Raw genomic sequence first — 27,647 nt, forward strand, 5'->3', positions numbered from 1 at the left:
CCACACTCCCAATGCATGTCTTGGATTTCCCAGATTTGAAGCCAAGTACAAATTTCTGTTTCTGAGATAAAGGGTGATCGCTGATGCATAATTATCAGAAAGCTAAAATGACTGACAGGCCTTATAGCTTGTCCTACTTACTAGTCCCTTCTAGGTGATCTCTCTCAGACAAGGCCTTTTGGGAAACATACCATTGTTTTAGGTGGTCTTCCTCAACACAGATCCAAAACTCTCACTTGGTTGATAATAAAAACTTAGATTCAGAAGGCTAGGTTAGATGGTCTCCCTATTTACTTCAATAATACTGTCTTACCACATCTAGCATGATACATATCCCACAATGTTCTATTGCTTCTCTGTATTTTCCATTAGACTGTGTTCTCAGCACTTAGCACATTGGCTGGAATACAGTGGTTTTTAATAAATGTCTTTTGAGTGAATAAAAAAAATAATCTTGCAAATGTCTTTTGAGTGAATTGAAAAAAAATCTTGCAACTTAACTATTGAATGTGTATGCTGTTTATAATCGTCTATATGAAGAAAAACATGCTTCCTCTCACTAACAGGAAGACAGAACAGCCAACACCCATAATGAAGAGAGGGGAAATGGCTTATTCATCTATTTTTTTAAAACAAGGCTAACCACACAGTTTCAACTTGACTTATACTATGTAGCAGAAAGAAAGAACAAAAGAAAGAAAGAAAAAGAAAAAGGAAGAAAGAAAAGGAAGAAAGCAAGCAAGCGAGAGAAAAGAAAAAGAAAGAAGGAAAGGAAAAAGAAGAAAATGGTTGGTAAAAAATATTACCTGGCTCATTGGTTGTATGGTATTTTTTAAAAAACAAAGCCAACTATGAGATGAAGATGGATTACAGTAGTTAAACTGAAAAGCAGAACCAGAATTCTCTTTCCATGTGCCTTACTTAATTTATCTGGGGCTGTGGAAAAATCAATTACCCCAGAAATCTTATACAGCTAAATGGAGCCTTAGAGGTCTAGTTTAAGCTCATCATTTGCAAGATAAGAAAATTCAGCTTTAATGACTTTGGTCACTGGCCTCAGGTCAACAAGCAGTAAGCAGAGGAGCCCTCACTGAGTCAGGCTGGTCCACATGTTGACGAACCTGTGCTCCAAACACTGGGGGACATGGTCTCCTTGCCCACTCAGTGCTCCCTCTGAGGAGCCATGGCAGGTTAAATTGTTGTTTGTAATGTTGCTTACTTTATTGTCTCTCAAACTCATTTGCCTGTAGAATCCGTTTACCTTTAGGAAGCTCTAACATTCTCCAGGAACAAATTTTAGGGAATTCTGAGGTAGTCCGAGTATCTCTGCTACAGAGCAGAGCCATAAAAACTGGATCTCACAGATACTACCAACACTTCATGTGGTTATCAGTTTAAAAATGCAGTGGATGAACCCAGTTCTTCCAATGTAACTTGCCACGTACACAAATAAGCTTGGGTTCGTAACAGCCCAGCTCAATAAAATGCTTACAAAAGCATGAGAGTTTGCTCATGCTGTCTCTGACTGTGCCTGTCACAGGAGAAGTTAACCTGCATGGTTAAAAAAAGTGCACAGCTGTCATCCCTTCAAACAGTCCTTCAAACAGAAGATTGGTACACTCTCTCAGGAAGTGGGGTTTTGTTTGCAACAGGGACTATCTTGAAAGCAAGGGATTGTGCTCTTAATAACTCTTTTGCCTGCTTCCTCTGGGCTCAGGAAGAGCAGAGGAATGGAAAGATACAATTGCAAGCAAGTATATTTTCCAAATTTGCACTAGTATTATGCCTCACAATCCTTTCAGAGAAACAGCATGTAAAATGTATTCTTTTGATACTTTGAATATCTAAGACAGTTTATCCAAGGGCACACATGGCTGATAAAAAGCTTAGCTTCAGGAGAAAAGGGAAGAATATCAAGCATATTAACTCACTTGCGTCGCTGGTATATCCCTTCCTGCCTTGCCCTGTGACTTTAAATATAAGTACTATTAAATTACCAATGAATGATCTAATCACATAAACCTTAATAGACTTATTAAACAGTGAACGGTGATCTCTCCCTATAAGTACCAAATTTGCCACAGAATAGCTAAATTAGGAAATGGGGAGTACTCAGAGTAACTGTTGACCAGACAAAATAGAACATAGATGTATAAGGAAAATGTAATATGCCCAAGTTAGTGAAAGTCAACAAAGGAAATGCCCTCATTTCATTTTGTAAAGCCCCATGGGACACCTGAACATAAAGCATTAGCTGTATGTTCAACAAAATTATTATTCCTAAGCAATATCATGTTCTATTGAAAGTAGCATTTGTGAATTTGCAAATCAACTCAATTTGAGAAGGGAAACAATATCAGACATGACACTTTTACTTTACAAAAGAAAATTTGAATATTAGCAACATTTTAGTACCTCTTAGGAAAAAAAAATATTCTTCTGTTTGCAGCAGCAGCATTATTATTAAGAAAACCAGTTTGCTCAACATCACATTTGTACATTCTAGGGTTCTTTCCATATAATCAAAAAAAAAAAAAAAAATCCAAAAGATATCATTTAGTTTAGTGAGTTTGCTCTAGCTCCATCCTTGAAAACAACAATTTGATTTCTTGAGTACACAAACCACACAGATTCATTTCTCATGGGTGGATTCACAAAAACCAAGCTCCTGAGACTGATGTTTAAAATCAGAATCTCAAAGAGATACTTGTACACATATTACATTATTCACCTAAGCCAAAGGTGGAAACAACCCAAGTGTCCACTGACAGATGAGTGAATAAACAAAATCTGGAATATACATACAGTACAATATTATTCAGCCTTAAAAAGGAAATTCTGATACATGCTACAACATGGGTGATCCCTGATGACATTATGCTAAGCAAAATAAGCCAGTCACAAAAAGACAAGTACTGTATGATTCCACATATGTAAGGTACTAGAGTAGTTGAGTTCATACAGACCAAATGCAGAATGGTAGTTATCAGTGGCTGGGAGGAGGGGGGGATTGGGGAGTTATAATAGGTACGGAGGTTCAGTTTTGCAAGATGAAAAGATTTCGTGGATGGATGTTCATGATGGTTACATAAGGTGAATATACTTAATGCCACTGAACTGTACATCTAAAATGATTAAAATGGTAAATTTTATGTTATATGTATTTTACAATTTTTAAAATTCAGAATCCCTATTTTTAATTTATATAGAAAACCACGATTGTCACAGGGACTTGAATATTTGCACTTTTACAACCCACCTAGCCTCTATGACAGAGAAACAAACTAAATCATACATGGAAGCCTGCTTTGAAGGCATGTATTAGAACACACACACACATACACACACACACACACACACACACGGACCATAATGAATTGGATGTTTGAGACCTCTCTCCAACCCAGATATCACATCAATCTCACAACAGGGACAGACTTGTCAAAGGGGCCAGAGCACTTGGATTCTGGAGGCCAGGATGCCCTGTATTCATTTTAACAATGAGGACAGGCTTGCCAGGGTCTTGGGTAGGGTTCCCTCCACTGAACCTACCAAAATTGCCTTGTTGTTTTTCTCCTATCTTTCCAAGACTAATTAATTCTCTTCTGATTAACCTAACTTTAGCTATGCAAATATATTTGATTAGATCACAGAGTAAAGATTTTGATTTCTGTTTAAAGAATCTCATGTTTCCCTTTTTATGAGGTTTTAGGAGATACCTCATTGGAATGCCCAGGTATTGACATTTATAGGCCTTACCCATAGGATAGGAAATAAAATGTTTAGTTCAAACCAAACTTTTTTTTTATTGCTTTATATTGTTTTTATCAAGGAGGATCAACACTGACTCTGTTCTTTCATGCCACCAATTGTGCTATGCAGTGTTGATGGAGATTACCAGGATATCTGAGACAAAACATGGATTGGGGAAAAGGCTGTGGCAACACAGAGCCTACTTGGGATTCTCTCTCTCCCCCACCCCCATGCTCTTTTTCTCCCTCTCTCTCAAAATAAACTTTAAAAAAAGAGGAATGTGTTGTGATTTGAGAAATACACCATCCTTTCTCATTCATCTCTTGTGTAACACAAACTAGTCACCTATGCCTGGCTCTTCTAGACTCAGGTCAAGCAACACTTACCCCATGCTCCCGATGCTGCTGGTCACTCCTGTCCAGGCTGATTGAAATGATTCTCATCTCGATTACTTTGAATATCTGTAATTGTATAAACCCTCCTGCTTCTTAATTAGTCCCCTTGCCACTAGACTGCAAGCACATCAAGGGCAAGGGCTGTATCTTCTCCACCTCTGAATACTCAGCATCTAGCTTGGTTTACAGAAACTATTTATTAAATGAATAAATAGAAGTGTCAGAACCAAGACGCAGATCTAAAACTTCTCACCTTAAATCTAGTGCTTTTTCAATATATCACAGCTAATATGGGTGACATATTGTGGTAGAGAACTAAATCCTTCAGATGACAGATTTCCTAATCTAGCACAGTGAAAACAAATTGATGAAATGATTATAAAATGGGTAGGTGAACATGGACAATAAGAGACCGTACTATGTAAGCCTACAGGACACTCAAAGAGTTGGCTACAATAATCCAAGACATCTAAAAATTTTAGTCCTAAAGTTAACAAGAAGATCCAGTGTCCTTTGTACTGGATTACAAACATACTTGAGAATATTCTGAAGATATATATTATATGTGACCACATTCAAATCATATCCATCAATAAGTATTCTTAATTATTTGGAAGCTAATCCAATTTTTAAAAAATTGTATTTTCTTATCCTCATTCTCTCCCTTGCTATCTATGAGAGAGCATAGAAAACAAAAGGGGTAGAATGCAAATCTGTCAATGTGGTTGTCTTTTTCTTTTTATATTCTTCAAGAAAAGGCTTCTTTGGGAAAGAGGTTGAAAATTGGTAACCAACAATGGACTTTCATAAATATTTCTATAAATTACCTTTGTTATCTGATTCTTTTTTTTTTAATCAAGAGAGAGGGGGAGAGAGTGAGCAAGCGGGGGCGCAGAGAGAGAGAGAGAGGGAATTCTATGAGGGGCAGAGAGAGAGAGAAGCGGGGCTCACCTGAAGTGGGGCTCGTGTTCACTTCATGCAAGGCTCGTGCTCACCCAAAGCAGGGCTCATGCTCACCTGAAGTGGGCCTTGAGCTCATCCGATGCAGGGCTGGAGCTCACCCGGTGCTGGACTCGAACTCCCGAACCATGAGATCATGACCTGAGCCAAAGTCAGATGCTTAACCAACTGAGCCACCCAGGCGCCCTGTTGTCTGAAAAGAATTATCATGGAACCAATTTTAAGTAGCAATAATCCAGCCTATACAGATTTTGTAAAGAAATCTAACCAAGAGTATCATCTTTCCTACTACAAACAAAGGTAAAACCCAATAAGCCAAGGAAACTGTAGCAATGTATTTATTGGAAATGAACTAGACATTACATTAATCGGATGAAGATGTAACAATACATAAAGCATAACTGGTGCAACATTTAAAAAATCACAAAAGAAAAAGAAAGTTCATTTTCGGAAAAAATATCCAAGACACCTAAATCTCTGAACACCATACATAATACAACTCATGACACTCTGAGTATCCAGAGTAAAATTAACTTTGAACTGAAAGGAAAAGTTTCTTTTCCCAATTTAAAGATTCTTTGGCTACCACCTGTATATAACACACATAAGGTAATTTCCATCACCAGACAGTAACTAGATGATATCTGTCATATTCCTCACAGGAAAAACCTCACCTACAAATAGAGAAATTTGGGGGAATCCAAGAAACAAATCAGCTGAAAACCCCAACTTAATAGGGTACCTAGAATCAACATTTCCTAAAACTAGAAACTGCGTTAACTTTCCTAATAAGACTTTATTTTCTTTTTTAGAAAAACTGCCTGGATTAGAGGGCATGCTGATCTGTAACAGGAATCATTACATTTATACTAAGTAATGGTGTAAAGGCAGGGGGTTCAGATGTTTATCATCTGCTCTTCAAGGTTTTCCCAAACCTCGAGAGCTTTGCTCTTTCTCTATAATATACTGTAGCTTGTGTATAAAAAAAACCCCTCTGAAGAAAATTATCCTAGATAATCCACCTGTGATAAGTACTGCAAAAAGCAGTGATGATAAATATTATTTGGAGAGAGGCAAAAATGCTGCATCAACTTTCAGAGGCACTATCATAGACTCATCTCAAATGGAGAACTGCAGGTGTGCTCTGAAAATTACTTTCCTTCCATATACCCAACATGCATGAATGTCCTCTATTAAGCTGTAGCCTGAGGAAGCTGGGAGTTCAAATGCAGAATTGTAGATCTTAGAAAGGGCCTGGTGCCACTTGTCACTTCTCTTCAGTGGCTTTCAACAGTTTATTCTCAAACATTTCACAATTCCCCCAAACTGTCACATACAAGGCAAAGATGATCAAGAGATTAGATTCTGTCCGTTGGCAACAACAATAAAAAATGTGTCAATATACGGGCTCCTGGGTGGCTCAATCGGTTAAGCGGCCGACTTTGGCTCAGGTCATGATCTCGCGGTCCGTGAGTTCGATCCCCGCGTCGGGCTCTGTGCTGACAGCTCAGAGCCTGGAGCCTGTTTCGGATTCTGTGTCTCCCTCTCTCTGACCCTCCCCCGTTCATGCTCTGTCTCTCTCTGTCTCAAAAATAAATAAATGCTAAAAAAAAAAAAATGTGTCAATACAGCATATTATCTTTAGAAAACCAATTATAATCGCATTTCCATATCTTTCACTGCAGGTAGAGAGAACTAAATTAGGAGTTCCCATTTGTGGGAAAATGCCAAATCCTTGTCACCAATTGTGGCACCAAGTAAAAGGGAGTCCATTCACAACTATAAGCAGTAATTTAAATTAAAAAAGTAGAAAGTTGATCTAGACAATTTAGGTCCTAAATTAAATTTTGGAAGCCTGATATTTTTAGTTTGAGTAATAATGCTGGTCTAATTTGCTAGAAAACTAGCAACATTCTTTTTCACCTTGAGCTGGGTGGGTAGACTCCACTATGATGTCTTGCTTTCTCCTTAACACACATCCAAAGTAATGCCTCGCCTGACTCAAAATGCATGTAGACACAACATGCTAGTTGGCACAAAGCTGGCAGGGGAGGAAGGCCCCCACCTTCCTGAAAAATCCATAGGAGCATGATTGGCAATCAGATATACATAATGTCAGTAGATTTTAAGACAGATATACATAAAGTTACACAAATGTTTCTACCTCTCCACCACTGAGTGAAACATGCTGCTCTTTGGAGAAAAAAATACATTCATTTTTTTCAAGTATATTTCAATACACAAAGATGCTCTAAGCTTTGTTTCACTACAAAGACAAAATGATTTCACATATGTCCAAGGGGAATTTCATTTTAACTTCCCTTTGGTGGGGGTTTCATGAAGTTCTGATTTAAAAAAATTCACTAAATATACATCTACTCTTTTGATCTGAAAGCATGAACTGTTTGTGTCCATTTTATATATATGTACATAGTCAACAACAACAACAGAAAAAACCAGTCTACATATGTACAATGGCTTAGGATTGGCGTACTCTAGTAAGACCGAGGTCCACCAGCTAGGACACGGGTGCAGCACCAGACTCAAGTGGTTCTGTCAGCTCTGGTGTCCAGCGCTGGGCCAGCAGCACACAGACTCTTCCCTTCCTCTCCGTTCTGAGAGCATGTTCTGCTGAGAGGGCACTTCTTCAGTTATGGCTTGTTTCCTGTCTTGGCTTTGTTGTTAGGGTTGCAGTTGAGGTCCCTCAGCAGAAATTCACAATTGGCGAGCGCATCGGTGGGCAGCAGCTTCCGGATCTGCTCCACTGTCTTTTGATAAGCCATTTTCTCTTGTTCCAGAGTCCGGATTAAAGACTTCATTTTGGTCTCTCTGGTCAAAAGGTTTTCCAGATTGGATTCCAAGGTCTGGATTTTAGCATGGGCTAACTGTTTGGGGGAAAGGAAAAACAATGCAAATTCTTCCAAATCAAAAATCTGAAGACTCTGGTTCCTCATCAGACCAGCATCCCGACCTTACATGTATTAACCAATCATATCATATTACTTAATGAACAAAATAGTATGTGAAACAAATACTTTGAAACCCTTCATGAAATAGATATTTTTCAATTGCTCTAAAATAAAACTGTAGTACCAACAAAATACATCTCATTTCACTGAATACACCAAAATGCAGTATTAAATCAGCATCCTACAGTGGCGGGGCCACTGGAGTGAGTGGGATCTGGATGAAGGAGAAAAAGGAGATTCCTGATGCTTCCTGGAGGTGCTAAAAGAGGCTTTTCACCCTCTGACTAGAAATATAGGGTTTTCTAAACACATACTTTGGATCCTATCAGTTTCAATTGGTGTCAGGGGTTCCCACCTAACTTGGGAACCAAGACGTGATAATGATATTTAACTGTCAATGAGAAAGTCTGTGGAGCACCACCTGGGTGACTCAGTTGGTTGAGCATCCAGTTTCAGCTTAGGTAATCATCTTGTGGATCGTGAGTTCAAGCCCCATGTAGGGTTCTGTGCTGACAGCTCAGAGCCTGGAGCCTGGTTCAGATTCTGTGACTCACTCTCTCTCTGCCCCTCCCCTGCTCATGCTCTCTCTCTCTCTCTCTCTCTCTCCCCCCCCTCTCAAAAATAAATAAACATCAAAAAAAGAAAAAAAGAAAAAGTCTGTAACCATTAACAAAAGTCATTATAGGGATGTCTGGGTGGCTCAGCCATTTAAGCATCTGACTCTGGATTTTGGCTCAAATCATGGTCTCACTGTACGGGATGGAGCCCTGCATCAGGCTCCATACTGACAGCACAGAGCCTGCTTGGGATTCTCTTTCTCCTTCTGCCCTTCCCCCACTCGCACATGTGCACTCTCTCAAAATAAATAAATAAACTTTTTTTTTTTTAAGTCATTATAAAATGGGTCCAAACCCACTTTCCCTAATAAGGAAGTGCTCAATTAATCACCATTGAAGCATCGAGTAATATTTTCTTTTTTAAAGTAGACAATGTTGTCTCTTTCTTTGAATAGGCATATGATTTTCTGTAGGCAGAGGCTAATGGAAGATGAAGTGAACGAAGTCAGTGTTCCTATTCTTGGAACAATTACTCTAGAGACTCCTCATTTTAAAAAAATTTTTAATGTTAATTTTGAGATAAAGAGAGACACACAGAGCAAGCAGAGGAAGGGCAGAAAGAGAGAGGAGGATACAGAATCTGAAGCAGGCTCCAGGCTCTGAGCTGTCAGCACAGAGTCCAACATGGGGCTCGAACCCATGAACTGCGAGATCATGACCTGAGCTGAAGTTGGATGCTTAACTGACTGCACCACCCAGACAGCCAAGAGATCCCTCATTTCTAAGGCTTTCTCTCCTAGTCATTCTTGTCAGGGGACTCACCATATAGAAACAGAGTTTTAGTGGTCTCTAGTTTGGGGACAGGTGTCATTCTGGAAAATGGGGGGTAAACAGAAACCAAGGAGCCATGAGACGCTTAAGCTCCAACTCTGAACACATTTTCCCCCACCCCTCAGAAGGTTCTCCTTCTAACCTCCCCTCCACCAATCACTCTCAAACCCTGCCCCTCAGGGCTTGGCTATACAGCACTTATCATACAAGTTACAGGTGCAGAATATTAGTTTATACTAACTTGCTTATTGCATTTGTAAATATACATTTATAAATACATATATAGTATTTTATATTCCCAAATAATTGTAAACTTGATGGCAGGGACTATGTGTTACATGTTTTCATTCAATTCTCTCGAAAATGCTTCCTTTTCTTTCCATTTCACTGAGTTTTACTCTAGACAATTTCCACTGCAAATCATTTCTGCAAATGATTTCTAGCTGATCTCCACACCTTCTCTCCCCATTCAAATGTGTCCTCATCAAGGTTTCCACACTGATCTTTTGAAAGTACAGTTCAAAAACCCTGAGAGATTTCCTTCTCAGCAGGATTAAAACCATGCTCTTCTGTTTGACACTGAAAGTTATCTACAGTTCTGCCTCCATCACATTCATCCCATCTCTCCCGCACATAAACCTTAGACCCCAAGATTACTCTGCTGCTCTGCCCCGTCTTCCTCATTCATACCAACCCCCCCATTCATTTCTCCCACCAATCCCTCAGGTCCAGCTCAAGCCCCAAGGCCTCCAGAGCTCTCCCAATTCCCCATATTCAACCCCTCCTCCCCTGAATGTAGCCAAATAGGTGCAACACCCTATAGGTATTTAACCAGATTCTGCCTAGAATTGTCATTTAATATTTTTTGAGTGTAAAATTTCTCTCCCAAGTGATTTTGAAGTTTCTATGGGCATCTGTAGCCCCCAGAACACTTGGACGCAGTCTGCCACACAGACCCTCTGTCAGCAATGGTTCACTCTATGTCACATCTCTGCCATTCCTGGTATATCGTTCTGTGCATGGAGGAGGCAGTCAAGTGTTTTGATCAAATCTTTATATCCTTACCTGCAGCTTTTCTAGGAGGTCCATGTTTTGTCTTTTCAGTTGGTTATTGGCCCTCTCCAGCTTTTCCAAAGGTTCACTATCCTCACAGGCGTATGAGGATTCCTGAAGCTCATCCTGCAGCACGTGGTATTCCACCTCATATGCATGTAACTGTTTAGAAATGTCCATCTCAAAAACCTGCCGTGAAAACACAATGGGTTCATCTGGCTTTTAGTATGGATACCAAAATACAGTCTGTGTATCTGGGGTACTTCGCATAGATTTCCAAGTGCTTACTAACGAAGAATAATATGGCATATCAAAAGGAAGAAAAACAGATATGACTGTCTATATAATGACAAATGGATTATTTCTACACAATTGAAACATTCTCATAATGAGGCCAAGACGATAGAATAAGTTAATGTTTAAGGGTATTTTGCAACTAAAATATACATAATCCAGTTACTCTCCAAAAATGTAGCATACCAGATACAACATTAGTTACTGGGTAATTCTTACCTATGTGAGAGATAATCTTTGCTGATTCTTACCTCTGTTAGAGATAATCTATGCAAAATTGCATAGGGTATTTCTATAATAAAGAAACCAAAAATACTTCTAGTTACTTGTGAATGGGGTAGACAGGTCTTACACTAAATGTCTTCATCCATTTGCTAATCCTTGTAGGCCTCTATGCATCTCATATTCTACCACACAGAGAATCTTCATAATTGCATTCCCTGAGCACTGCACAGAGCTGTAGGGTTTAATCGGGGCTGCCTCTGCTCCCCCATATCGCCACCCCACAGCAAGACAGTTTGCTTAGAAGTCAGTGGATGGGTAATGGCTCCTTAGTCTAAACTTGCAAGGGAAGGGAGGCAGCAGCTGCCATTTAAGCAATGGTGTCTACACTAACACTGTGGGGAGAAAAGAAACCACAACAAACCTGATTTATTTATCCTACCATGATCAGAGATACTCACATATTAGAATTTAAATGGGTTGTCTAGACAACCTGGTCATCCCTCTCAAACAAGTATCAGTTTTTCCCTACCTAGTGGGAAATCATGGACACAAGGGACTGTTGCACAACCATTAAAAATGATAGCATGGATCTATATTTATTGGTATGGAAAAAGAGAGGTTGTAATTTGCCCAATGTGACAGAGCTAGTAGGTGGCAGGGCACAAGAACAAGATGTCAAACTCCCTTTCTCTTGCTCTAAACCCTTTTATTGGCGATCCCAAGTGCCTCTAGGAAAGTGGTAAACTTTATCAATACTCATAAAGCATTACTGCTTTATCTACAAATCTGAAGTTTGGTCATGCCATCTGAGTAACATCAATATACAACTACCACTTAACCTAGTCCCTGTGAAGAGCCAGGACTAGATACATGGTGTGCTGATTACTCTCCATTTGCTTCCCAGATCCAATTCTCTGCCCTCATCTATTCTGCTGGACCTGGGAGAAAGACCCTTGGGACCTGCATCTCCCTTTCACACCTCCTTTTCTGCTTGCTTCTGGTTGGGTATGGCCCAGGAGAGCAGCTACAGGAAATCAGAAAGAGGAGGAGAGGTTGTATTTCTTCCTTGCTGCTTCCTTGCCTGGCTCACCAAAAGTACAAAAGCTCCAGAAACTCCTCCTGCATAGTTCCAGCACTCACTGGGCCTAAAAACACTATTAGATCCTTCCTCTGCCCCCTCAACACCAGAATATCAACAGCTTCCCTCTGTCACTAGCTCCTGAGCACCTGGACAGCCATACTTGGTTCTCTTAACCCTGACTAAACCTCTGTAAGTTGGTAGCTTTGTTTGAATCATTAAAGACCGTTTCCTGCAAGGGACCCTAATTAATACATGAAGTCTCATTTAAGCTTCGTAAAACCTCTCAGATCAGTATTGACCTATTTGAGAAGTAAGAATACTAGGGTTCAGAAGATTAGGGAGATGTGTACAAGCCCACTAACTAATAAAAAAGCTAGAGGCTGACGTAAGTCCAATACTAATTCCAAAGCCTAGGCTCTTGCCACATGTACTCCTTATACATCTTACTTTTTTTTTTTCGAGAAAGAAAGGGGGTGAGGGGCTGAGAAAGAGGGAGAGAAAGAATCCCAAGCAGGCCCCATGCCCAGTGCAGAGCCCTACATGGGGCTCGATCTCACGACTGCAAGATCATGACCTGAGCCAAAATCAAGAGTAGGATGCTCAACCGACTGAGCCACCCAGGCACCCCCATGTACTCCTTATATATTTAAGTAAGTCTCATTTTTATTTTATTTATTTACTTATTTATTTAGTCAGTCTTCCTAACTGTGTCAGCTCTGTCTTCAGTCTTACCATTGGTCTAAATTGAGATTCACCAAACACTTCTTATGTAGCACTGAACCACTTTTCCTGTGCATAGCCACACAGGCAGTTTCACAATGTAGAAACTTCACAATAATCTCACTTCCAAATAAAATAAATCTAATGAAATAAAAAAAAATCTATCAAGCAAATCTAAGTCTTTATACTAAAGCATTTTTAATATATATTTAGTAGAGAAACTGCTGAGTGATCTTATATCTTGCCTTTATCATTTTAATCATACCTGGGTAATAATTTTTTCCATTTCAGATGTATTCATATCAGGTAGCGTGGTTTTAAGAAACTCGACAATACTTTCAAAGTTCTCACATTCCATTATAAGTGTCTCCTGGCTGCTCAGCAGACTAAGCGCAACCTTAAATATAACTTCAGTTCCCTGAAGAAAAATAATATCTAAAAAAAAAAAGACATACGATTTTCATGATCAAAATTATGCATCCACTATTGTAAAAAGTACACTCTTTGTGTTAATGGATTTTTGTGTTTCTTGTGGTGGTGTTGTTTTTAATGCAGTGGAATCACGGAATATTCTACAAAAGAATATGGTCAAAATCACCTAGGTTAAAAAAATATATATGACTGAAACCAACAAACAGATGTTTAACTATTCTTCTTACTTCTTTAGGAATGTCAGATAAGGCCAGAGAAAAAGGTTAACTATATATCTCTTTGTCTACGTATTTATAATTTTTATTATTTATTTATTTATTTTTAAATGTCTGTTTATTTTTGAGAGAGAGACAGACAGAGCATGAGCGGGGAGGGGCGGAGAGAGGGGGAGACACAGAATCTGAAGCAGGCTCCAGGCTCCAAGATGTCAACACAGAGCCCAAGGCGGGGCTCAAACCCACAGACTGTGAGATCATGACCTAAGCTGAAGTTGGATGCTTAACCAACTGAGCCACCCAGGTGCCCCTATGTATTTATAATTTTTAGTGGCAAATTTAGTGGAGACTAGGTAAACCTAAAGATGTTTATTCAACTGATACTTCAATTTTGCTTCCCAAGACTATTACAAAAACAAATCAGCATAACCAATTAGTACTATTTAAATTCTTATTACCATAATAAAAAAGTAAATGCACCATCCACATACAATTAAACCTATATTAGAGCAGGAAATTAAAAAAAAGAAAACTTTAAAAGAAAAATCAAAAGTAATATATAACCTAAATCAGAAGTGAAAAAGAAAAAAAAAGAAAACCTACCCTAACTCTGAACTCTGCTTCCTAACAAATACAAACAGGCAATAGTTTTGAAAGTACCAGATATTTCTATATGAAAGGTTCAATCTTTGCCACTCTGGAATCAGTAATATGTAATAAGCAAGGGAGTCCTTAGAAAACAGGGAACTGTGACTTTGGCTCATGCATCTTTCCCTTTCCTGACTACGTCTATTCTCTACTAAATTCAAAGAAAAGGACTGAGCAGCTACTGCAGAGCTGACAGCATCAGTCATATTTTCATTGCAAAAAAAAAAAAAAAAAAAAGACCTGGGGAGGTTTGTTTCTTGAGCTCTGATATCACATTCCCAAGGGTAAGTCAAAGAGAGATGCTTTCAAACATTGTTTTATCATTTTGATTTGGTAAATTATTCTGAGAAGAAAAAAATATATAGATCCTAAGAAGAATATATATATAAAATGAATGAGAGGATTTTAAAAGACCCAAAAATAGGAACCCAACCCCTACCCAAAAACTAAACTGGAGAGAAGCAATCAAGTATTTCAATAAAGAAGAGAAATTTGGTGAACATTTGATTCTGCACATCTTCATTTTTCTCTTTTGCTGCACTTTGTCCAAAGACCATATTACACTAATGCACTGTTTAACTTTTTAAACCACAGCCCCCAATAAGAAAGAAACTATATACTGTAATCTGGTGCATGTGTACATATTACACATATATCTTCAAAACTGAAGCTTATCCAAACATTTTCCTTACCATTTGATATCCTCTGATATTTTCGTTGTATTCCATTTTCACTCATTTTTTTTTCTAATACTGGTAATAATCTACAATTGGGCCAAATACAATTTGACAAAGAGCTCCAATTTAGCAAAGGCAAAGTTACAAATATCACCATGGATACAAGATAAGCAGAATGTAAAAATTGTAGGAGCTCTTTCTGGGGTCACAGAGGTCCTAAACATCTTTAAGAACAAACCTCTAATAAAGAGTTGTTTTTATTTATTTTTTATTTGTTTGCTTTTTAAATAATGGATTAGATAAACATAACTAAAGACTTTTGAATGGATTTAAGGGCCCCCAAAAGATGCATGAACCATGTCATACTCTCTTTTTATTCTTGGTGCCTAACAATGTGATGAAGCAGAAGGAACTCAGTAACTAGCCCCACGCCTTACTGGCCATGTTTAGTGCTGTTACCCTGAGCCACCCAGTCTTAGAGACTGATGCCAGCACTGCACTGGCATGGAAGGAGAGTCACTTAAGCAACAAAACAGGAATTTCAGTTACCCTATTAATAAAATCAGACTGTCATTAGAAATCACACTGATATAAGTTACGTCTGTTGACTCAACCAGAAAACATGTTTCTCTCTGTTTTGAATTAGTGTTGAAGGAGATAATGGGGAAGTAAAAACAAAAATAAAAACTGAGCTAAGAAGCATGTGTATAAAAAAATCTTGAAAATGATACATAGTAAGTCCTTAGTTTGGATTAAAAAAAAACTTCTTCACGGGTTACTCAAATACAGGATCCAATTCTTCTTTCCCTTTAATTTCAATTTCATTTAAGACCAATATGATTTCAAACTACTCTCAGAAAAGAGCCAGGCAAATTTATTAAATTCCATAGCAATTTGCTATTCTGTATAACACACGATAAAACAATCAGGCACCACACTGGGGAGAGGGATATTCCTTGGATTAACAACATTGTACCATTTGATCATAGGCATCTCTTACCAAAAACTCTGGCTACGAATCCTAGTGGAAACTGAGAGGCAAACAATGTGAGGAACCAGGGGGCAGCATAAAGACTGGGGCTGATTTCATTTTCTTCAAGATGATTGTAGAGATCTCTGTGATAGTCATGAAGGAGCCTGGACAACTGGTACATTTGAATCTAAAGTTAATTTAGAGAAGAAAAATAAAATATTATGCATTTATCTGTGCATAAAATACACTAACTTTAATTTTATTTACCCCAATATTTAATAACAAAGTCACACATATTCAATACATGAAAGTAGTTAGTATTTTATTTTTATTATGTTAAAGTTGATATTAAAGTCCAAGTTCACTTAACTGAGGTCATAAAGCAAGTCACTGAGAGTCCATCTGAGATGACTACACAGGTTTCTCTATCATATGTTTTTTGGTATCACATACATACATGGAAATGGTTGTTTTTCCTCATGTAGGAAGGCACTGCTTTTGGAATTTAATCAGAATTGTTCTGGCTTAGGACTCTCATGGAAGGTCTATTTCAATTTCAGACCAATTCCAGAAAAGCCTCCATTCTAAAGACTCTACATTTAGTTCAGAAGCAAAGTTTGTCTCTGTTTGCTGGGCCCAGCAGCTGAGTTACGATGGAGCTCTGGCTTCGACCCCACCAGGCAACGAGTGCTGCCAGGATGCTGCCTGGCTTAGAATGTTATGAAGGCAGAAGTTTGGGATAGGATTTCTAATATCCAAGGTATTCCAGCAGCATATTTTTTATGAAAAGGGGGATTAAAGCCAAAAGTGCTCTAGTATTAAAAGAAGAAATTATTTCATTCGGTTACTGGTTTATTATTGGTATTTTAAAAAACATTATAAAGGCAGAATTATAGCCTTTAAACTCATATGTCTGTGGTAGCTAAAGGTAAGGCAGTAGCAAATAATCAACAAATTTGTGAAGTGTTTAAATTTTTATCCACACAGTAACATCCTGAGTAGTGGTTCCTTGATCAGTTATATCCGTTTGACATTTTAGTGTGAAATGTGTATGCTATTTTATTAAGTCTAGCACAACTTCTTTCACTAGACAATATCATCAAAATGTTACCCTCAGGTAGTTAGCTTTATAAAAACGCATCAAAATAACCGATTATATTGTGAATTCAACAGTTGTTTCCAGAGCACAAAACTAAAAATCAAAGTACTATATATAAATACGGAAAATTATTTGTTTGATCTTTATCAATAACACATATCTATGGAAACTAAGGTCCCACACAAACTAAAAAGGACAGAAAGAGCCACAGGAAGTCATAGCTATGAAACACAGAGCTTAGCTGCAGTCAAACATAAAAGTTTACAAGAATGCGATTATTATCTCAGTCATGTTGAAAAAAATCATAGATTTCCCTGAGGCCATTTATAATTTAGAAACTAGACATCCTATGTTCCATCAATAGAAGAATTAGTATTTTGGCAGCACAAAAATCAAAGAAGTCTAATTAGCAGGATAGAGAGAAAGCATATTGGCAAAAGCATTCTGTTCTTGTTGTTAGGATTGTGACACAGAAGCAATACTTCAATGTTATTTTTTTAAGAACCTTTTTTCTTTTCTGCATTCTAAACCAGGAGATCGGAACATTTCTTCCATCAAGGTATATTTACATTAAATTTCTTCTGATAAAAGCAAATAAAAACATAATTCAATCTTCCTTTGAAGGATACTTTAATAATAAAATGCCATCTGCTAAGAATAAGTAATTCTTCAGTTCTGCCATACAGATAAAATGGCAACTCTTCCAATGGAAGATTTAGAGTCCGAGGAGGGAGATGTGGAGAGAGATGAGAAAGGTAGAGAAGATGGGGAGAGGGGAGAGCAAAGACGTCAGATAAAAGACACAATGCTTTTACACTCAACACAGAAAACTGCAGCCACAGAACATAAGGAGACAAAGTTAAAAGAGACCTCAACTCCCTCATTTTGCGGATAAGGGAACCCAGGCCAAGAACCTGGAGTGTCCACGCTCACACTGTGCAGGTAACCAGAAATCCTACCAAGTGATCCATGCCCACTGCTATTTCCACTTCTGAAAGTTACATTGATTGGATAAAAAAACACTTTCTGCTCCCGAAGGTGGAAAAGTGTTGTACCTCACTTACAGAGCAAAAAGATCTATTCTCCTGGAATAAGGTCCCCAATCTTGCAGGTTCTACAAATGCTGCCAAAGATTGAAACATCTTCATTGTCATAATTATGGACATAAAATATTTACTGGCAATTGCAAGTCATATAAATGTGTTAATCCAATTTACATGAATTCTTATGATACCAAACTGATGATTTTTTTAAATTGAAAACAACTGCATTTCTAAATTGAGAACTATTTATTTATTTACTTACTTATTTATTTATTAGAAAGAGCCCAAGCGGGGAAGAAGGTCAGAGACAGGGAGAGAGAAAGAGAGAAGAGGGAGAGAGAGAGAGAGGGACAGAGAGAGAGAGGGAGAGAGAGAATCCTAAGCAGGCTCCACACTCAGCACAGAGCCTGATGCTGGGCTTGTTCCCACGACCCTGGAATCATGACCTGAGTGGAAATCAGGTGGCAGAAGTTCAACTGACTGAGCCACCCAGGCACCCCCTGCATCTCTCTTTCCACTTAGGGACCTAAATCAAACACTACTCACAGGTACTTTCCATTCTTTAATATTTTTAATATTAGCTATCAAAACCTATTTCTGGAAATCAGAGCTACTTAATTTGTTACAAGGGCACCAATGCTTCCTATCCAGTATTAGATACTTTAGAAATAAAGTAACAAATAAAACATTCCATTGTCGTTATTTGACTTGTGGCATGTTAACACACCTGTGAATAGTCATCAACTAGGAATCAAGTCACTATATTTATGGATCCTGATAAAGTCCCTTTATATGAACTCACATCTGAAAACCCAATGTTAAGAGGGAAACCCTATCTCCCTAGCAAAAATTTCATCTTAAAAAAGTAAAGAAGGGGTGCTTGGCACCTGGGTGGCTCAGTCAGTTAAGCCTCCGACTTCGGCTCAGGTCATGATTTCACAGCTTGTGGATTTGAGCCCCATGTCGGGCTCTGTGCTGACAGCTCAGAGCCTGGCACCTGCTTCAGATTCTGTGTCTCCCTCTCTGCCCCTCCGCTGTTCATACTCTGTCTCTCTCTCACTCAAAAATGAATAAATGATAAAAAAAAATTTTTTTAAGAAAATGAATCGCTTCCTCTCCATTGATCCTCTCAAGAAAATACCATTTACTGTAACATTCACAAGGTGAAAACCGAGTCCTTTTTTGCCTGTAGAATGGTAACTAAAATATTAAATGTAAAAACTGATCCTTAGGAACCAGGAAAAGAATATATTTTAAAAGCATTTTTAAAATATTTCACTTCTTATCTACAGCATGATATTATGACTAACAGATCTTGCCTACCTCATTTCAAAGGAGGAGAACTCTGACATTCCTCTCTTGAAAGTCTTCTTTTATATTTTTACTACTAAAAGCTTTAAATAGAAAGGTAGTGGCAGTTGGTGATATCATATCTATAGATAAAATTTAAACTGCTTGTTAGAAACCAATACACTAAGGAAAGGGGAATTTTAACTAGAAAGGAGAAATGTGTAGACAGGGAGTCCGAAATAGGTTGAAGACCGCAGTGGGAGTGAGTACCCCGCTTAAAAGGACTAAAACATCTTAATGGTGCTTCTTCAGTGCATGCTAAGAAAAGCAGACCGAAAACTACCACTGACTTTGGGCACCTTTTCCTCTAGAAGGACCTATGTGACATAAAGATAAAGGAGGAGAGACATGGTAAGTTCAAGAAGAAACATGACACAGATATGTGCCGCTGATGCACTCACAGTAAAATAAGGACATATTTTTAGATTTAAAAAAAAAAAAAGATTTGATTCTATTCAATTGACAGGTTGAGGAAAAGCGAATAAAGAAGACTTGATTCTTTCTCTATTTCCACTTGCAGACTTAGGGGAGAGAGACTTGAGTACCCACTACCTTTCTAGAATTGCTCATTTATTCACTTCAGGAACTTTATGGAAGAGTTTTTCTGCATATAGATGTCCTACTCTTACAGGTTTAGCAAAAGTACAAATCCCACATACTAAAACGTCAAAAGAAGCCTCTACGTTTATACTAATTCCAAGACAATGGGTCCAAATTTCTTTCAGTCTTTTCTAAAATTTGTTTTACTGTTTATTTATTTTTGAGAGAAAGAGAGAGAGGGAGAGTGCGAGTGGGGGAGGGGTAAAGAGAGAGACACACACAGAATCTGAAGCAGGCTCCAGGCTCCAAGATGTCAGCACAGAGCCCGACCTGGGGTTCAAACCCACGAATCACAAGATCATGGCCTGAGCCGAAGTCAGACGCTTAACTGAGCCACCCAGGCATTCCCAAATTTCTTTAAATCTTAACTGTAATGTAGAAGAGGGCTAATGCTACGATTTCTGGTAACAGCTTCCCATGTGCCTCACCTGCAGCGACATCATGTCAGGTCTGTACTGTTTGCGGAAGCCCTGGTCATACATGAGGAATTTCAGCATCTCAAAGGCTTGCTCTTCGCTCATGTGCAGAAGCAGGACTCCAGCCACAAAGCTGATCCCCTGACAGTAACCCACTTCTTTGTCCAGCAATGAGTAGGCTTTCAAGAGGTTAAAGAGTGAGAGCTGCCCTGCCCCAAGCTGTGCTGAAAAATAAGGGTGAGTAGGAAATGTCCTTCCTGCAGAGGAAGAGAAAAGAAATATTTTTGAGATATCCTGAGCTTTGGAGATAAAAGTGAAATTGCAATGCAGTGAGTTCCAGGAAATAAACATTCTCTTCTGAACCAGTGAGAGCTGTGTGGAATACCCATCTAACTAAAACTCTCTCTCCAGCAAGTCCTAGGTCCTACCTGCCAGACCACCACCCCATCTCTACACATACAAAAGTGAAGAAAACATTTGATGCTAAAATAGCACTTCTTTCTAGAAAACAACAATAACGAAATTCACAAACAAATCATGGACATGTCCAGGAGAGATCCCAGGAAAACAGAATACAAAATCTATTCTGGCTATAAATGAAGGCAAATTCCAAGTTCACATAAAGACTACCCTCCAAGTAAAATCAGAATTCTATCAAAGTTATCACATTATTTAAAAGGAAATCTTAGTAGCACCTAAACAGAATTAGTCCTGTTTTTCCTGTATGTAATATGCCACTGGAGGAGCTTTTTGAGGTCATTTTGTTTTATATTCAATCTATTGTTCAGGAAATACTTCTTTTTTTCAAATATCCTTTGCTCTCTGTTTCTTAAACCACCTCCATGAGCCATACAGACCTCTTTTCTTTTTTCAAAATAGCCAAAAAGCAAGTAAAGCAACGGGCCAAGCTGATTTCAAATAAATTCCCCTCTAAAATTCACCTCTGAGGATAAAATTACCATAGAGATACCCAACAAGCAAACAAAATCAGTTCTGGATCACTGAAAAGCTGGTACTAAACACTGAAACCCACCCATCTTCATCACCCAGGCTGTAGACACTGGCATGGGACTTTTCTTATGCCCAAAAATGAAGGGGAGATCAGTTTCCTTGCAAAGTGACTACTCATGTCAGTGAGAACTTATAAGAATGCCAGATTTTTAAATGTTTTCCACCACATATGCTTAAAAGTGATCTTGTTTCCCTCCTCCCCCCAGGAACTGATAAGATTAATTTCTGCAGAGCAAGGGGAACATATGAGAAAATAACAAGAACACACTGAGGAAACACAGATGGCTACAAGTAGAGTTAAATAAACAGTTTTTTAATCATCATTTTACTTTATTACTTAAATTTTTTGCTGAAGAAAACTATAAATGTACTCTCTACCCAAGACATTAATTCTAGCTTCATTTTTTTTCTGACCAGCCTTGCCTTATAATCTAATTGCATCATCTCCTTCTCTTTATTCGGATATCTTCATTAGCCCTAAATGAACCATCCCCATTTCTAGTCTGGTCATCAATTTCTCATCACAGAACCACAGATCTGTGGGGATCCACAGGGATTGCCTAGTTCAAGGTCCTCATTTAAATGAAAGGACTGAGTCTCAGAAGCAAAATAATTTGCCTAAAACCACAGTTTAGTGGTAGAATCAGACAAGAACTGAAGTCTACAGCTTCTCTGTAAAATTCCCCTTTACAAAAAATATTAAATCAAAAAATACTAACTGAGTTGGGTCCTTTCCCAACAAAAGCTGTTTATCATCCAAAAGGAACAGAGATCAAAACTAGGCTTTGGCCAGTGATTTTTATATGCCCTAATATAAGGGGACCCCAAATATAAGGTAACCCCTTATTTTCCCAAATGGGCTCAAGTAACATATCTGGCCACTTTAAATATGCCACCTTTCAGAGATACAGATAAAAAAGTCAAATGCCAATGCACAATATTTAATCCAATTAATCAGACATTTTTAAATAATAAAATATATATTATAAAATGATAAATTAGAGAAAAACTAGAGACAATGTAATTTTAAAAATCATACCTTTTTTTACTTTCCATTAGTTATTTGAAATACAGACTTTAAAAAGATAGCTTTATGACGCTATCACTGGAAATTCTCCCCAGTCACAAGTAGCCATTCATATAATATTAGGACAGCTCATTTTCCTTTCATCCTATAGGGATGTATTCATGATTCCACAGCATAACCACTTATTGTGCTGCTTTTTAAAGTGATATTCAAAGGCCTGTTTCAATTTTAACCTATTCTATCCTATTTTAAAACCAGTGTTGATTGAGAAAATAAATGCCTAACCCAAACAAAAGTCAGTTTTTCAAAATACAGGAATTGAAAGTCCCTGATAATATGACCTTTATAATGATTCAAATATAAGATAACACCCTTTTTCGGGGGCAAAGTCTGGGGATGAAAACTTCATTTTGTATTCAGGCATTTATGGTATTTTCAACCAGACATGAAGTCAACTTGCCCTCAAGAAAGGGGAAAGTCGGCAGCTCTGTATAATTCAATTGGTCCTCTTTAGCAACACCAAAACCAAAACAAAACACAAACTACCACAAAACCCCAAGCAAAACCCCCCAAAATATTCAGGAAAGGGACGTATCGTTTGCTTTTGTACAATAATCAATATGACAAACATACCCAAATCCACAAGAATGGCATGCTGCTGAGCAGTGAGCTGCTTTAAAAGTTCCTTATAGGAAACGTCAGGAGGCTGTTGTTTATTGGGCAATCTGTGCCTGAGACGGTATTGTAAAGCTAGGAACTGCCAAATTTCTCCTCGTCGACTTTTGGGAACACCTACGAAGATAAAAGGCAAGGTCTTGATCTCTGGAATGAAGTTGCTAAACCACTGATGAACTATGTAATGCCTGAAAACAGGCAGCTGTAAGGTCCTGTGTGCCACCCTCCCTCCCATCACACAGTATGATGTGCTGAGAGAGCATATTTTGATCCTGAAGCTGCTGATATCTTGCAAAAGATATCCTGAAGTTTAATCCTGAAGCTGCTGATATCTTGCAAAAGAAAACCCTCAAGTATCAATAATAAAGGCAATCCTGGGCGCCTGGGTGGCTCAGTGGGTTAAGCGGTTAAGCGGCTCAGGTCATGATCTCACGGTTCCTGGGTTTGAGCTCTACGTCGGGATCTGTGCTGACAGCTCAAAGCCCAGAGCCTGCTTCAGATTCTGTGTCCCTCTCTCTCTGCCCCTCCCAAGCTTGAGCTCTGTCCTTGTTTGTCTCTCAAAAATAAATAAATGTTAAAAAAAATAATAATGAAGGCAATGTTAACATCAGGTGCCCAACACTGATTGGGCACCTAATACAACATTCCATCGATGGTGCATTGCCACTCAGCATTGTACCTGTGCTCAGAAAACAACCAAATGAGGCAGGTGATTACTATTAACCCCACTTTCCAGATGGTGAAGCTGAGGAAGAAAGAAGCAAAGAACTTGCCCAAGTTCACACAGCTTGTAAGTGGAAGTTTAGGATTAGAACTCTCTAAGTCTGGCTTCACAGGCCAAATTCTAAAACCATGAAATGTATCCCTGCCTATTCCCACCTTTTGTTTGGTTTAAAGCTAGTAATAAATGCCAGTACTTATAAATTCTAAGCATTTGACATTAACAAGTAACTTTGTAAAAGAGAATTAAAAAGCATTCTTATATGGTCATACGAGAATGAAATAATAAAAAAACTGGTCAATCCAACATGAAGGCATAACTGGATTGCTACAGAACATCCTTGGAGAAGACAATATCCAGCATATATAATGAAACATTAACTCCATTATGCTTGAGAACTGAAAGGTATCACAAGCAGTTCAAAGTATACTAAAACTTTGCTTTTTATGCAAAAGAATATGAAGTAATAAGTACTGGGAGGGACAGAAGTCAATTCTGTATAGTACAGGTAATCTTACTTCACAAACTATTTTCAATTCAGGTAAACTATATCGAGAATAGGTATATGAGCTCCCAGCGGATTAAAGAAGGTTTAATGGCACTAATCTTTTTGAACTTCAGCACTATCATTTGCATAAACCAAAAGTATGATGGTCCAAAAGGTATAACTCTGGCTCACTGACATGATTTATAAGACCTTCCACAATATACCTCTAAACTACCTTCTTCAGTCCCATTACCTCCCATTCTGCACCATACACTAAGTAAAAGAAGCTTACAGTTATTTTCACACCTCCAGTTTCTTATTCCTATTGTTGCTTTACGGACTTCCAAGTTCCCCTACTTTACTGCGCAGCATATTTCTATTCATCTGTTATGGGTGAGCCTGAATGCCATTCTGCTGAAGCTCTTCCTCACATCTCCAGGAGTGATCACTCCCTTTTCACATACTATCTTGACACGCACTCAAACATCACCATATTGGATTAGCTCTATACTGCCCGTGTGCCTATCTTTCCCGCTTCCATGGTAAGCTCCTTGAGAATAGTGAGCAAACTTTCATCTCTGTATAAGGCAAACCAAGAATATACATTGCTACTTACACATCTGTAGGATGAATGAATGAATGATCACATGTAAAATCTCATTTTGGGGGTAACTTTCATTAGCCCACTGAATGAATCTCTGATAACATGAGTGGGCTGTTTTATTATCCATCCAACAACAATTTTGCAAGAAGGCAATTCACTTCAGCTAAACAAGTCATCTGTTGAACATCTAACACATAGCAAAGTATAGAGACTGGCACTGAGGATACTTCCTCCCTGGGAGATGAATAAATCCATTCTCGGGAATTAGTCTCATTCATTCATTCATCCATGCATTCATTCAGTAAATAACTTATGCAAGATCCTTTTTAGGTGCTAGGTATGCAGTGGCAGGGTGAGAAAAACATTAAACAAATATATGCCTAAATACAAAATTATAATTATGATAAGCACCATTAAGGAAAAGAATCGTGAGAAAAAATAATGAAGCAAAATGAATTGATTTTGGTGGAAGAGAGGGATTTCTGAGGAAATGGTATTTGAACTGAGATCAAAAAGATAATAGGATTTTCCAAGCTGGGAGTGTGGGCATCAATCCCTTCAGGAAGGGAAACGTTTGAACACCCTCAGAAAGGCAAGGAATGGGGTGAGAAAGGAAGAGGAGGAGGAGGGGTGAAAAGAAAAGGATGATGGGAAATAGGCAGCAGGTGGAGAGGTAAGGATGAGAGGTTAGGGAAAACTGGAACATTCCATGCAAGAAACAGCCTGGGACATATACTGGGACCCAGTGTACTTCAACCTCTTTGGAACACATGATACAGGGAGGGAGGAAGCAGAACATGAGATCAGAGATGAAGGAGGCAGAGATTATGGTGGGCCCTGGGCAGAGTGCTCAGAGGTTCAAACTGTATCCTATAAGAAATGGGAAGCTGAGCACCCCTAAAAATCTTTAAAACTCATACCAAAGAATAGTGTGATCGACAACCACACACATTCTATTACCCACTATTCTGTCTCCCAAATAATGCAATCAATGAAAATATTTAGGACTTCCATATCTTCAAGGAAAAAAAAACCAATAAATGTAGCACCTTACAAAATTAATCTCAACTTCATTTAAACTTAACTATGCAAGAGTTTCACACATTAATCATAAGCTTTTAAAACAAGATTCATTAACAGATATCTTTGGATATTCTTGGATTTTTATTTTGCACTCAGCTTATATAGGTCATGAGATCCTCATTTTAATAGCTGGGTCACAGAAATGCACCTCAAATATTCACATGCTAAGCAGTTTTAATTTTAAATTTAAGATGTTTAACTATCAGCCATTTTATATGACAGAGTAGCAATGCAGTATAATGGCCAAATAAAAGCAATTTTTCCAAAATAAAGGAATATATACATGGAAGGAAAACTGATTGATGAATAAAAACATAAATCTGTTTACATGCACACATACGTGTAGGTGAATATACATATACATATAAATATAAACATTTCTGACTAAATGATGGAAATGAGTCTAGTTTGTAAGTCTAAATTATTTTTATGGATATGATCCAAGGTCTCTACCCATGCATTCACTCCTTTCTTGATAAACAACAAAGACAGCTGAGAACAGCTGGTTGAAGAAGACAGGAAAACCTAGAAGAAAAGGTGTCTGCTAACTCCTCAGGGACCATCTCTCCATTAGCACTGTTTTCTTCCCAACAAAGTCACTGACTGCAGTCAAAAGCAAATTACTTCCCTTTTTTTATAGGTAAAGCACAAGGACAAAATTATGCCCGAGCTACACAATCAAAAAATCTCTAAAGATTTTCTCTAAAAAAGATGATTAATGATGATCCACCTGAAACTAATGTAACATTGTGTGTCAATATTACTCAAATGAAAAAGGCAATCCAGAATACCTTCTTTAAGACAAATATGAATGTCTTCCATATCGCTTCTGATTTTAGCTCTGCAGTTCAACAACTTCTTATCCCAGGTTAGTAAGACCTCCTTCTGACATACACCAACTTCTTCATAGTCCAGTTTAACTTTTCTGGACTGGAGTTCATCTCTGCTTGCTAAGAAAAACAAAAGAATTTGTGTAAAACTGATGTGTTCCTAGAACACAGAATTTTAAACATTTTGTTGTATTTGTAAAATCATACCAAATGATTTTTAGGAATCAACCACTAACATGTAGTCACAAAGTAAACTTAAAAAAAGTGAGGATACATGAAAGGTTCCCAAACAGAGTCATATCACGTAAAAAAGTATCAGGAATAACTTTCTAAGGAGGTTTTACTCTGTATCTTACAGATGGGAGCTCTACTAAGCATAAAAAACTAAGCGTGTTCCCTACGCTGTAAGTTTCAATTTTTTTGACAAATGTGATAGCCTCAGATGTGACAACTTGCATCATTTTCAACGCCAATGATATTTTATATATGACCTATATGAGAAAACAATACCTCGTGCTAACCTTGATTAGAGAAATACTGACCATGGTAACCCAATACATTTTTATAATTATTCCCAGAGTTACCAATACTTCTTTTAAAAATGTTAAGTCATGTGCCTCTGTGTTCATTTTTTTCTTAAAGAAAAAAATTCATTTTATTGAAATTAACACTACTTCTGTTTTTAAAAATAGTACAGAATTCTCTCTTGTTTGATGGTCTAAAATATAAGCCCAAAGCTCATTAAAGAAAGGCCTATAAAAGCAACTACTAACTTGATGTGTTCTTTATCTTGAATACTTGATTCCAAAAGAGTAAAGGAAGAAAAAACATTTAGCTATTTTTTTTTCTTTCATTAGGATCACATTAAACAGGAGTCTCACAGATTAACGTGTATTCATTCAAGCTCACAGTGCTCAA

At 38.0% G+C, this 27,647-nt stretch overlaps 1 protein-coding gene across 4 annotated transcripts in view; it reads right to left on the reverse strand.

The window, feature by feature from the left end:
* Positions 1 to 7,086: 7,086 nt before the first annotated feature.
* The window catches only part of TBC1D4 (TBC1 domain family member 4), a 184,605-nt gene continuing 164,044 nt past the window's right edge, over positions 7,087 to 27,647 (reverse strand). For all 4 annotated transcript variants that reach the window (XM_042978304.1, XM_042978296.1, XM_042978318.1 and 1 more), the window contains 7 exons: positions 26,691 to 26,849; positions 22,963 to 23,121; positions 20,304 to 20,548; positions 15,811 to 15,970; positions 13,104 to 13,273; positions 10,531 to 10,707; positions 7,087 to 7,993 (listed from right to left, as the gene is read on the reverse strand). In XM_042978304.1, coding sequence (XP_042834238.1) covers positions 7,760 to 7,993; positions 10,531 to 10,707; positions 13,104 to 13,273; positions 15,811 to 15,970; positions 20,304 to 20,548; positions 22,963 to 23,121; positions 26,691 to 26,849 — 1,304 coding nt within the window. In that variant the 3' untranslated portion in view covers positions 7,087 to 7,759. The remainder of the gene's footprint in view (positions 7,994 to 10,530; positions 10,708 to 13,103; positions 13,274 to 15,810; positions 15,971 to 20,303; positions 20,549 to 22,962; positions 23,122 to 26,690; positions 26,850 to 27,647) is intronic.

This window comes from Panthera tigris, chromosome A1 (assembly GCF_018350195.1).
Source record: "Panthera tigris isolate Pti1 chromosome A1, P.tigris_Pti1_mat1.1, whole genome shotgun sequence".
Taxonomy (NCBI): Eukaryota; Metazoa; Chordata; class Mammalia; order Carnivora; family Felidae; genus Panthera; species Panthera tigris.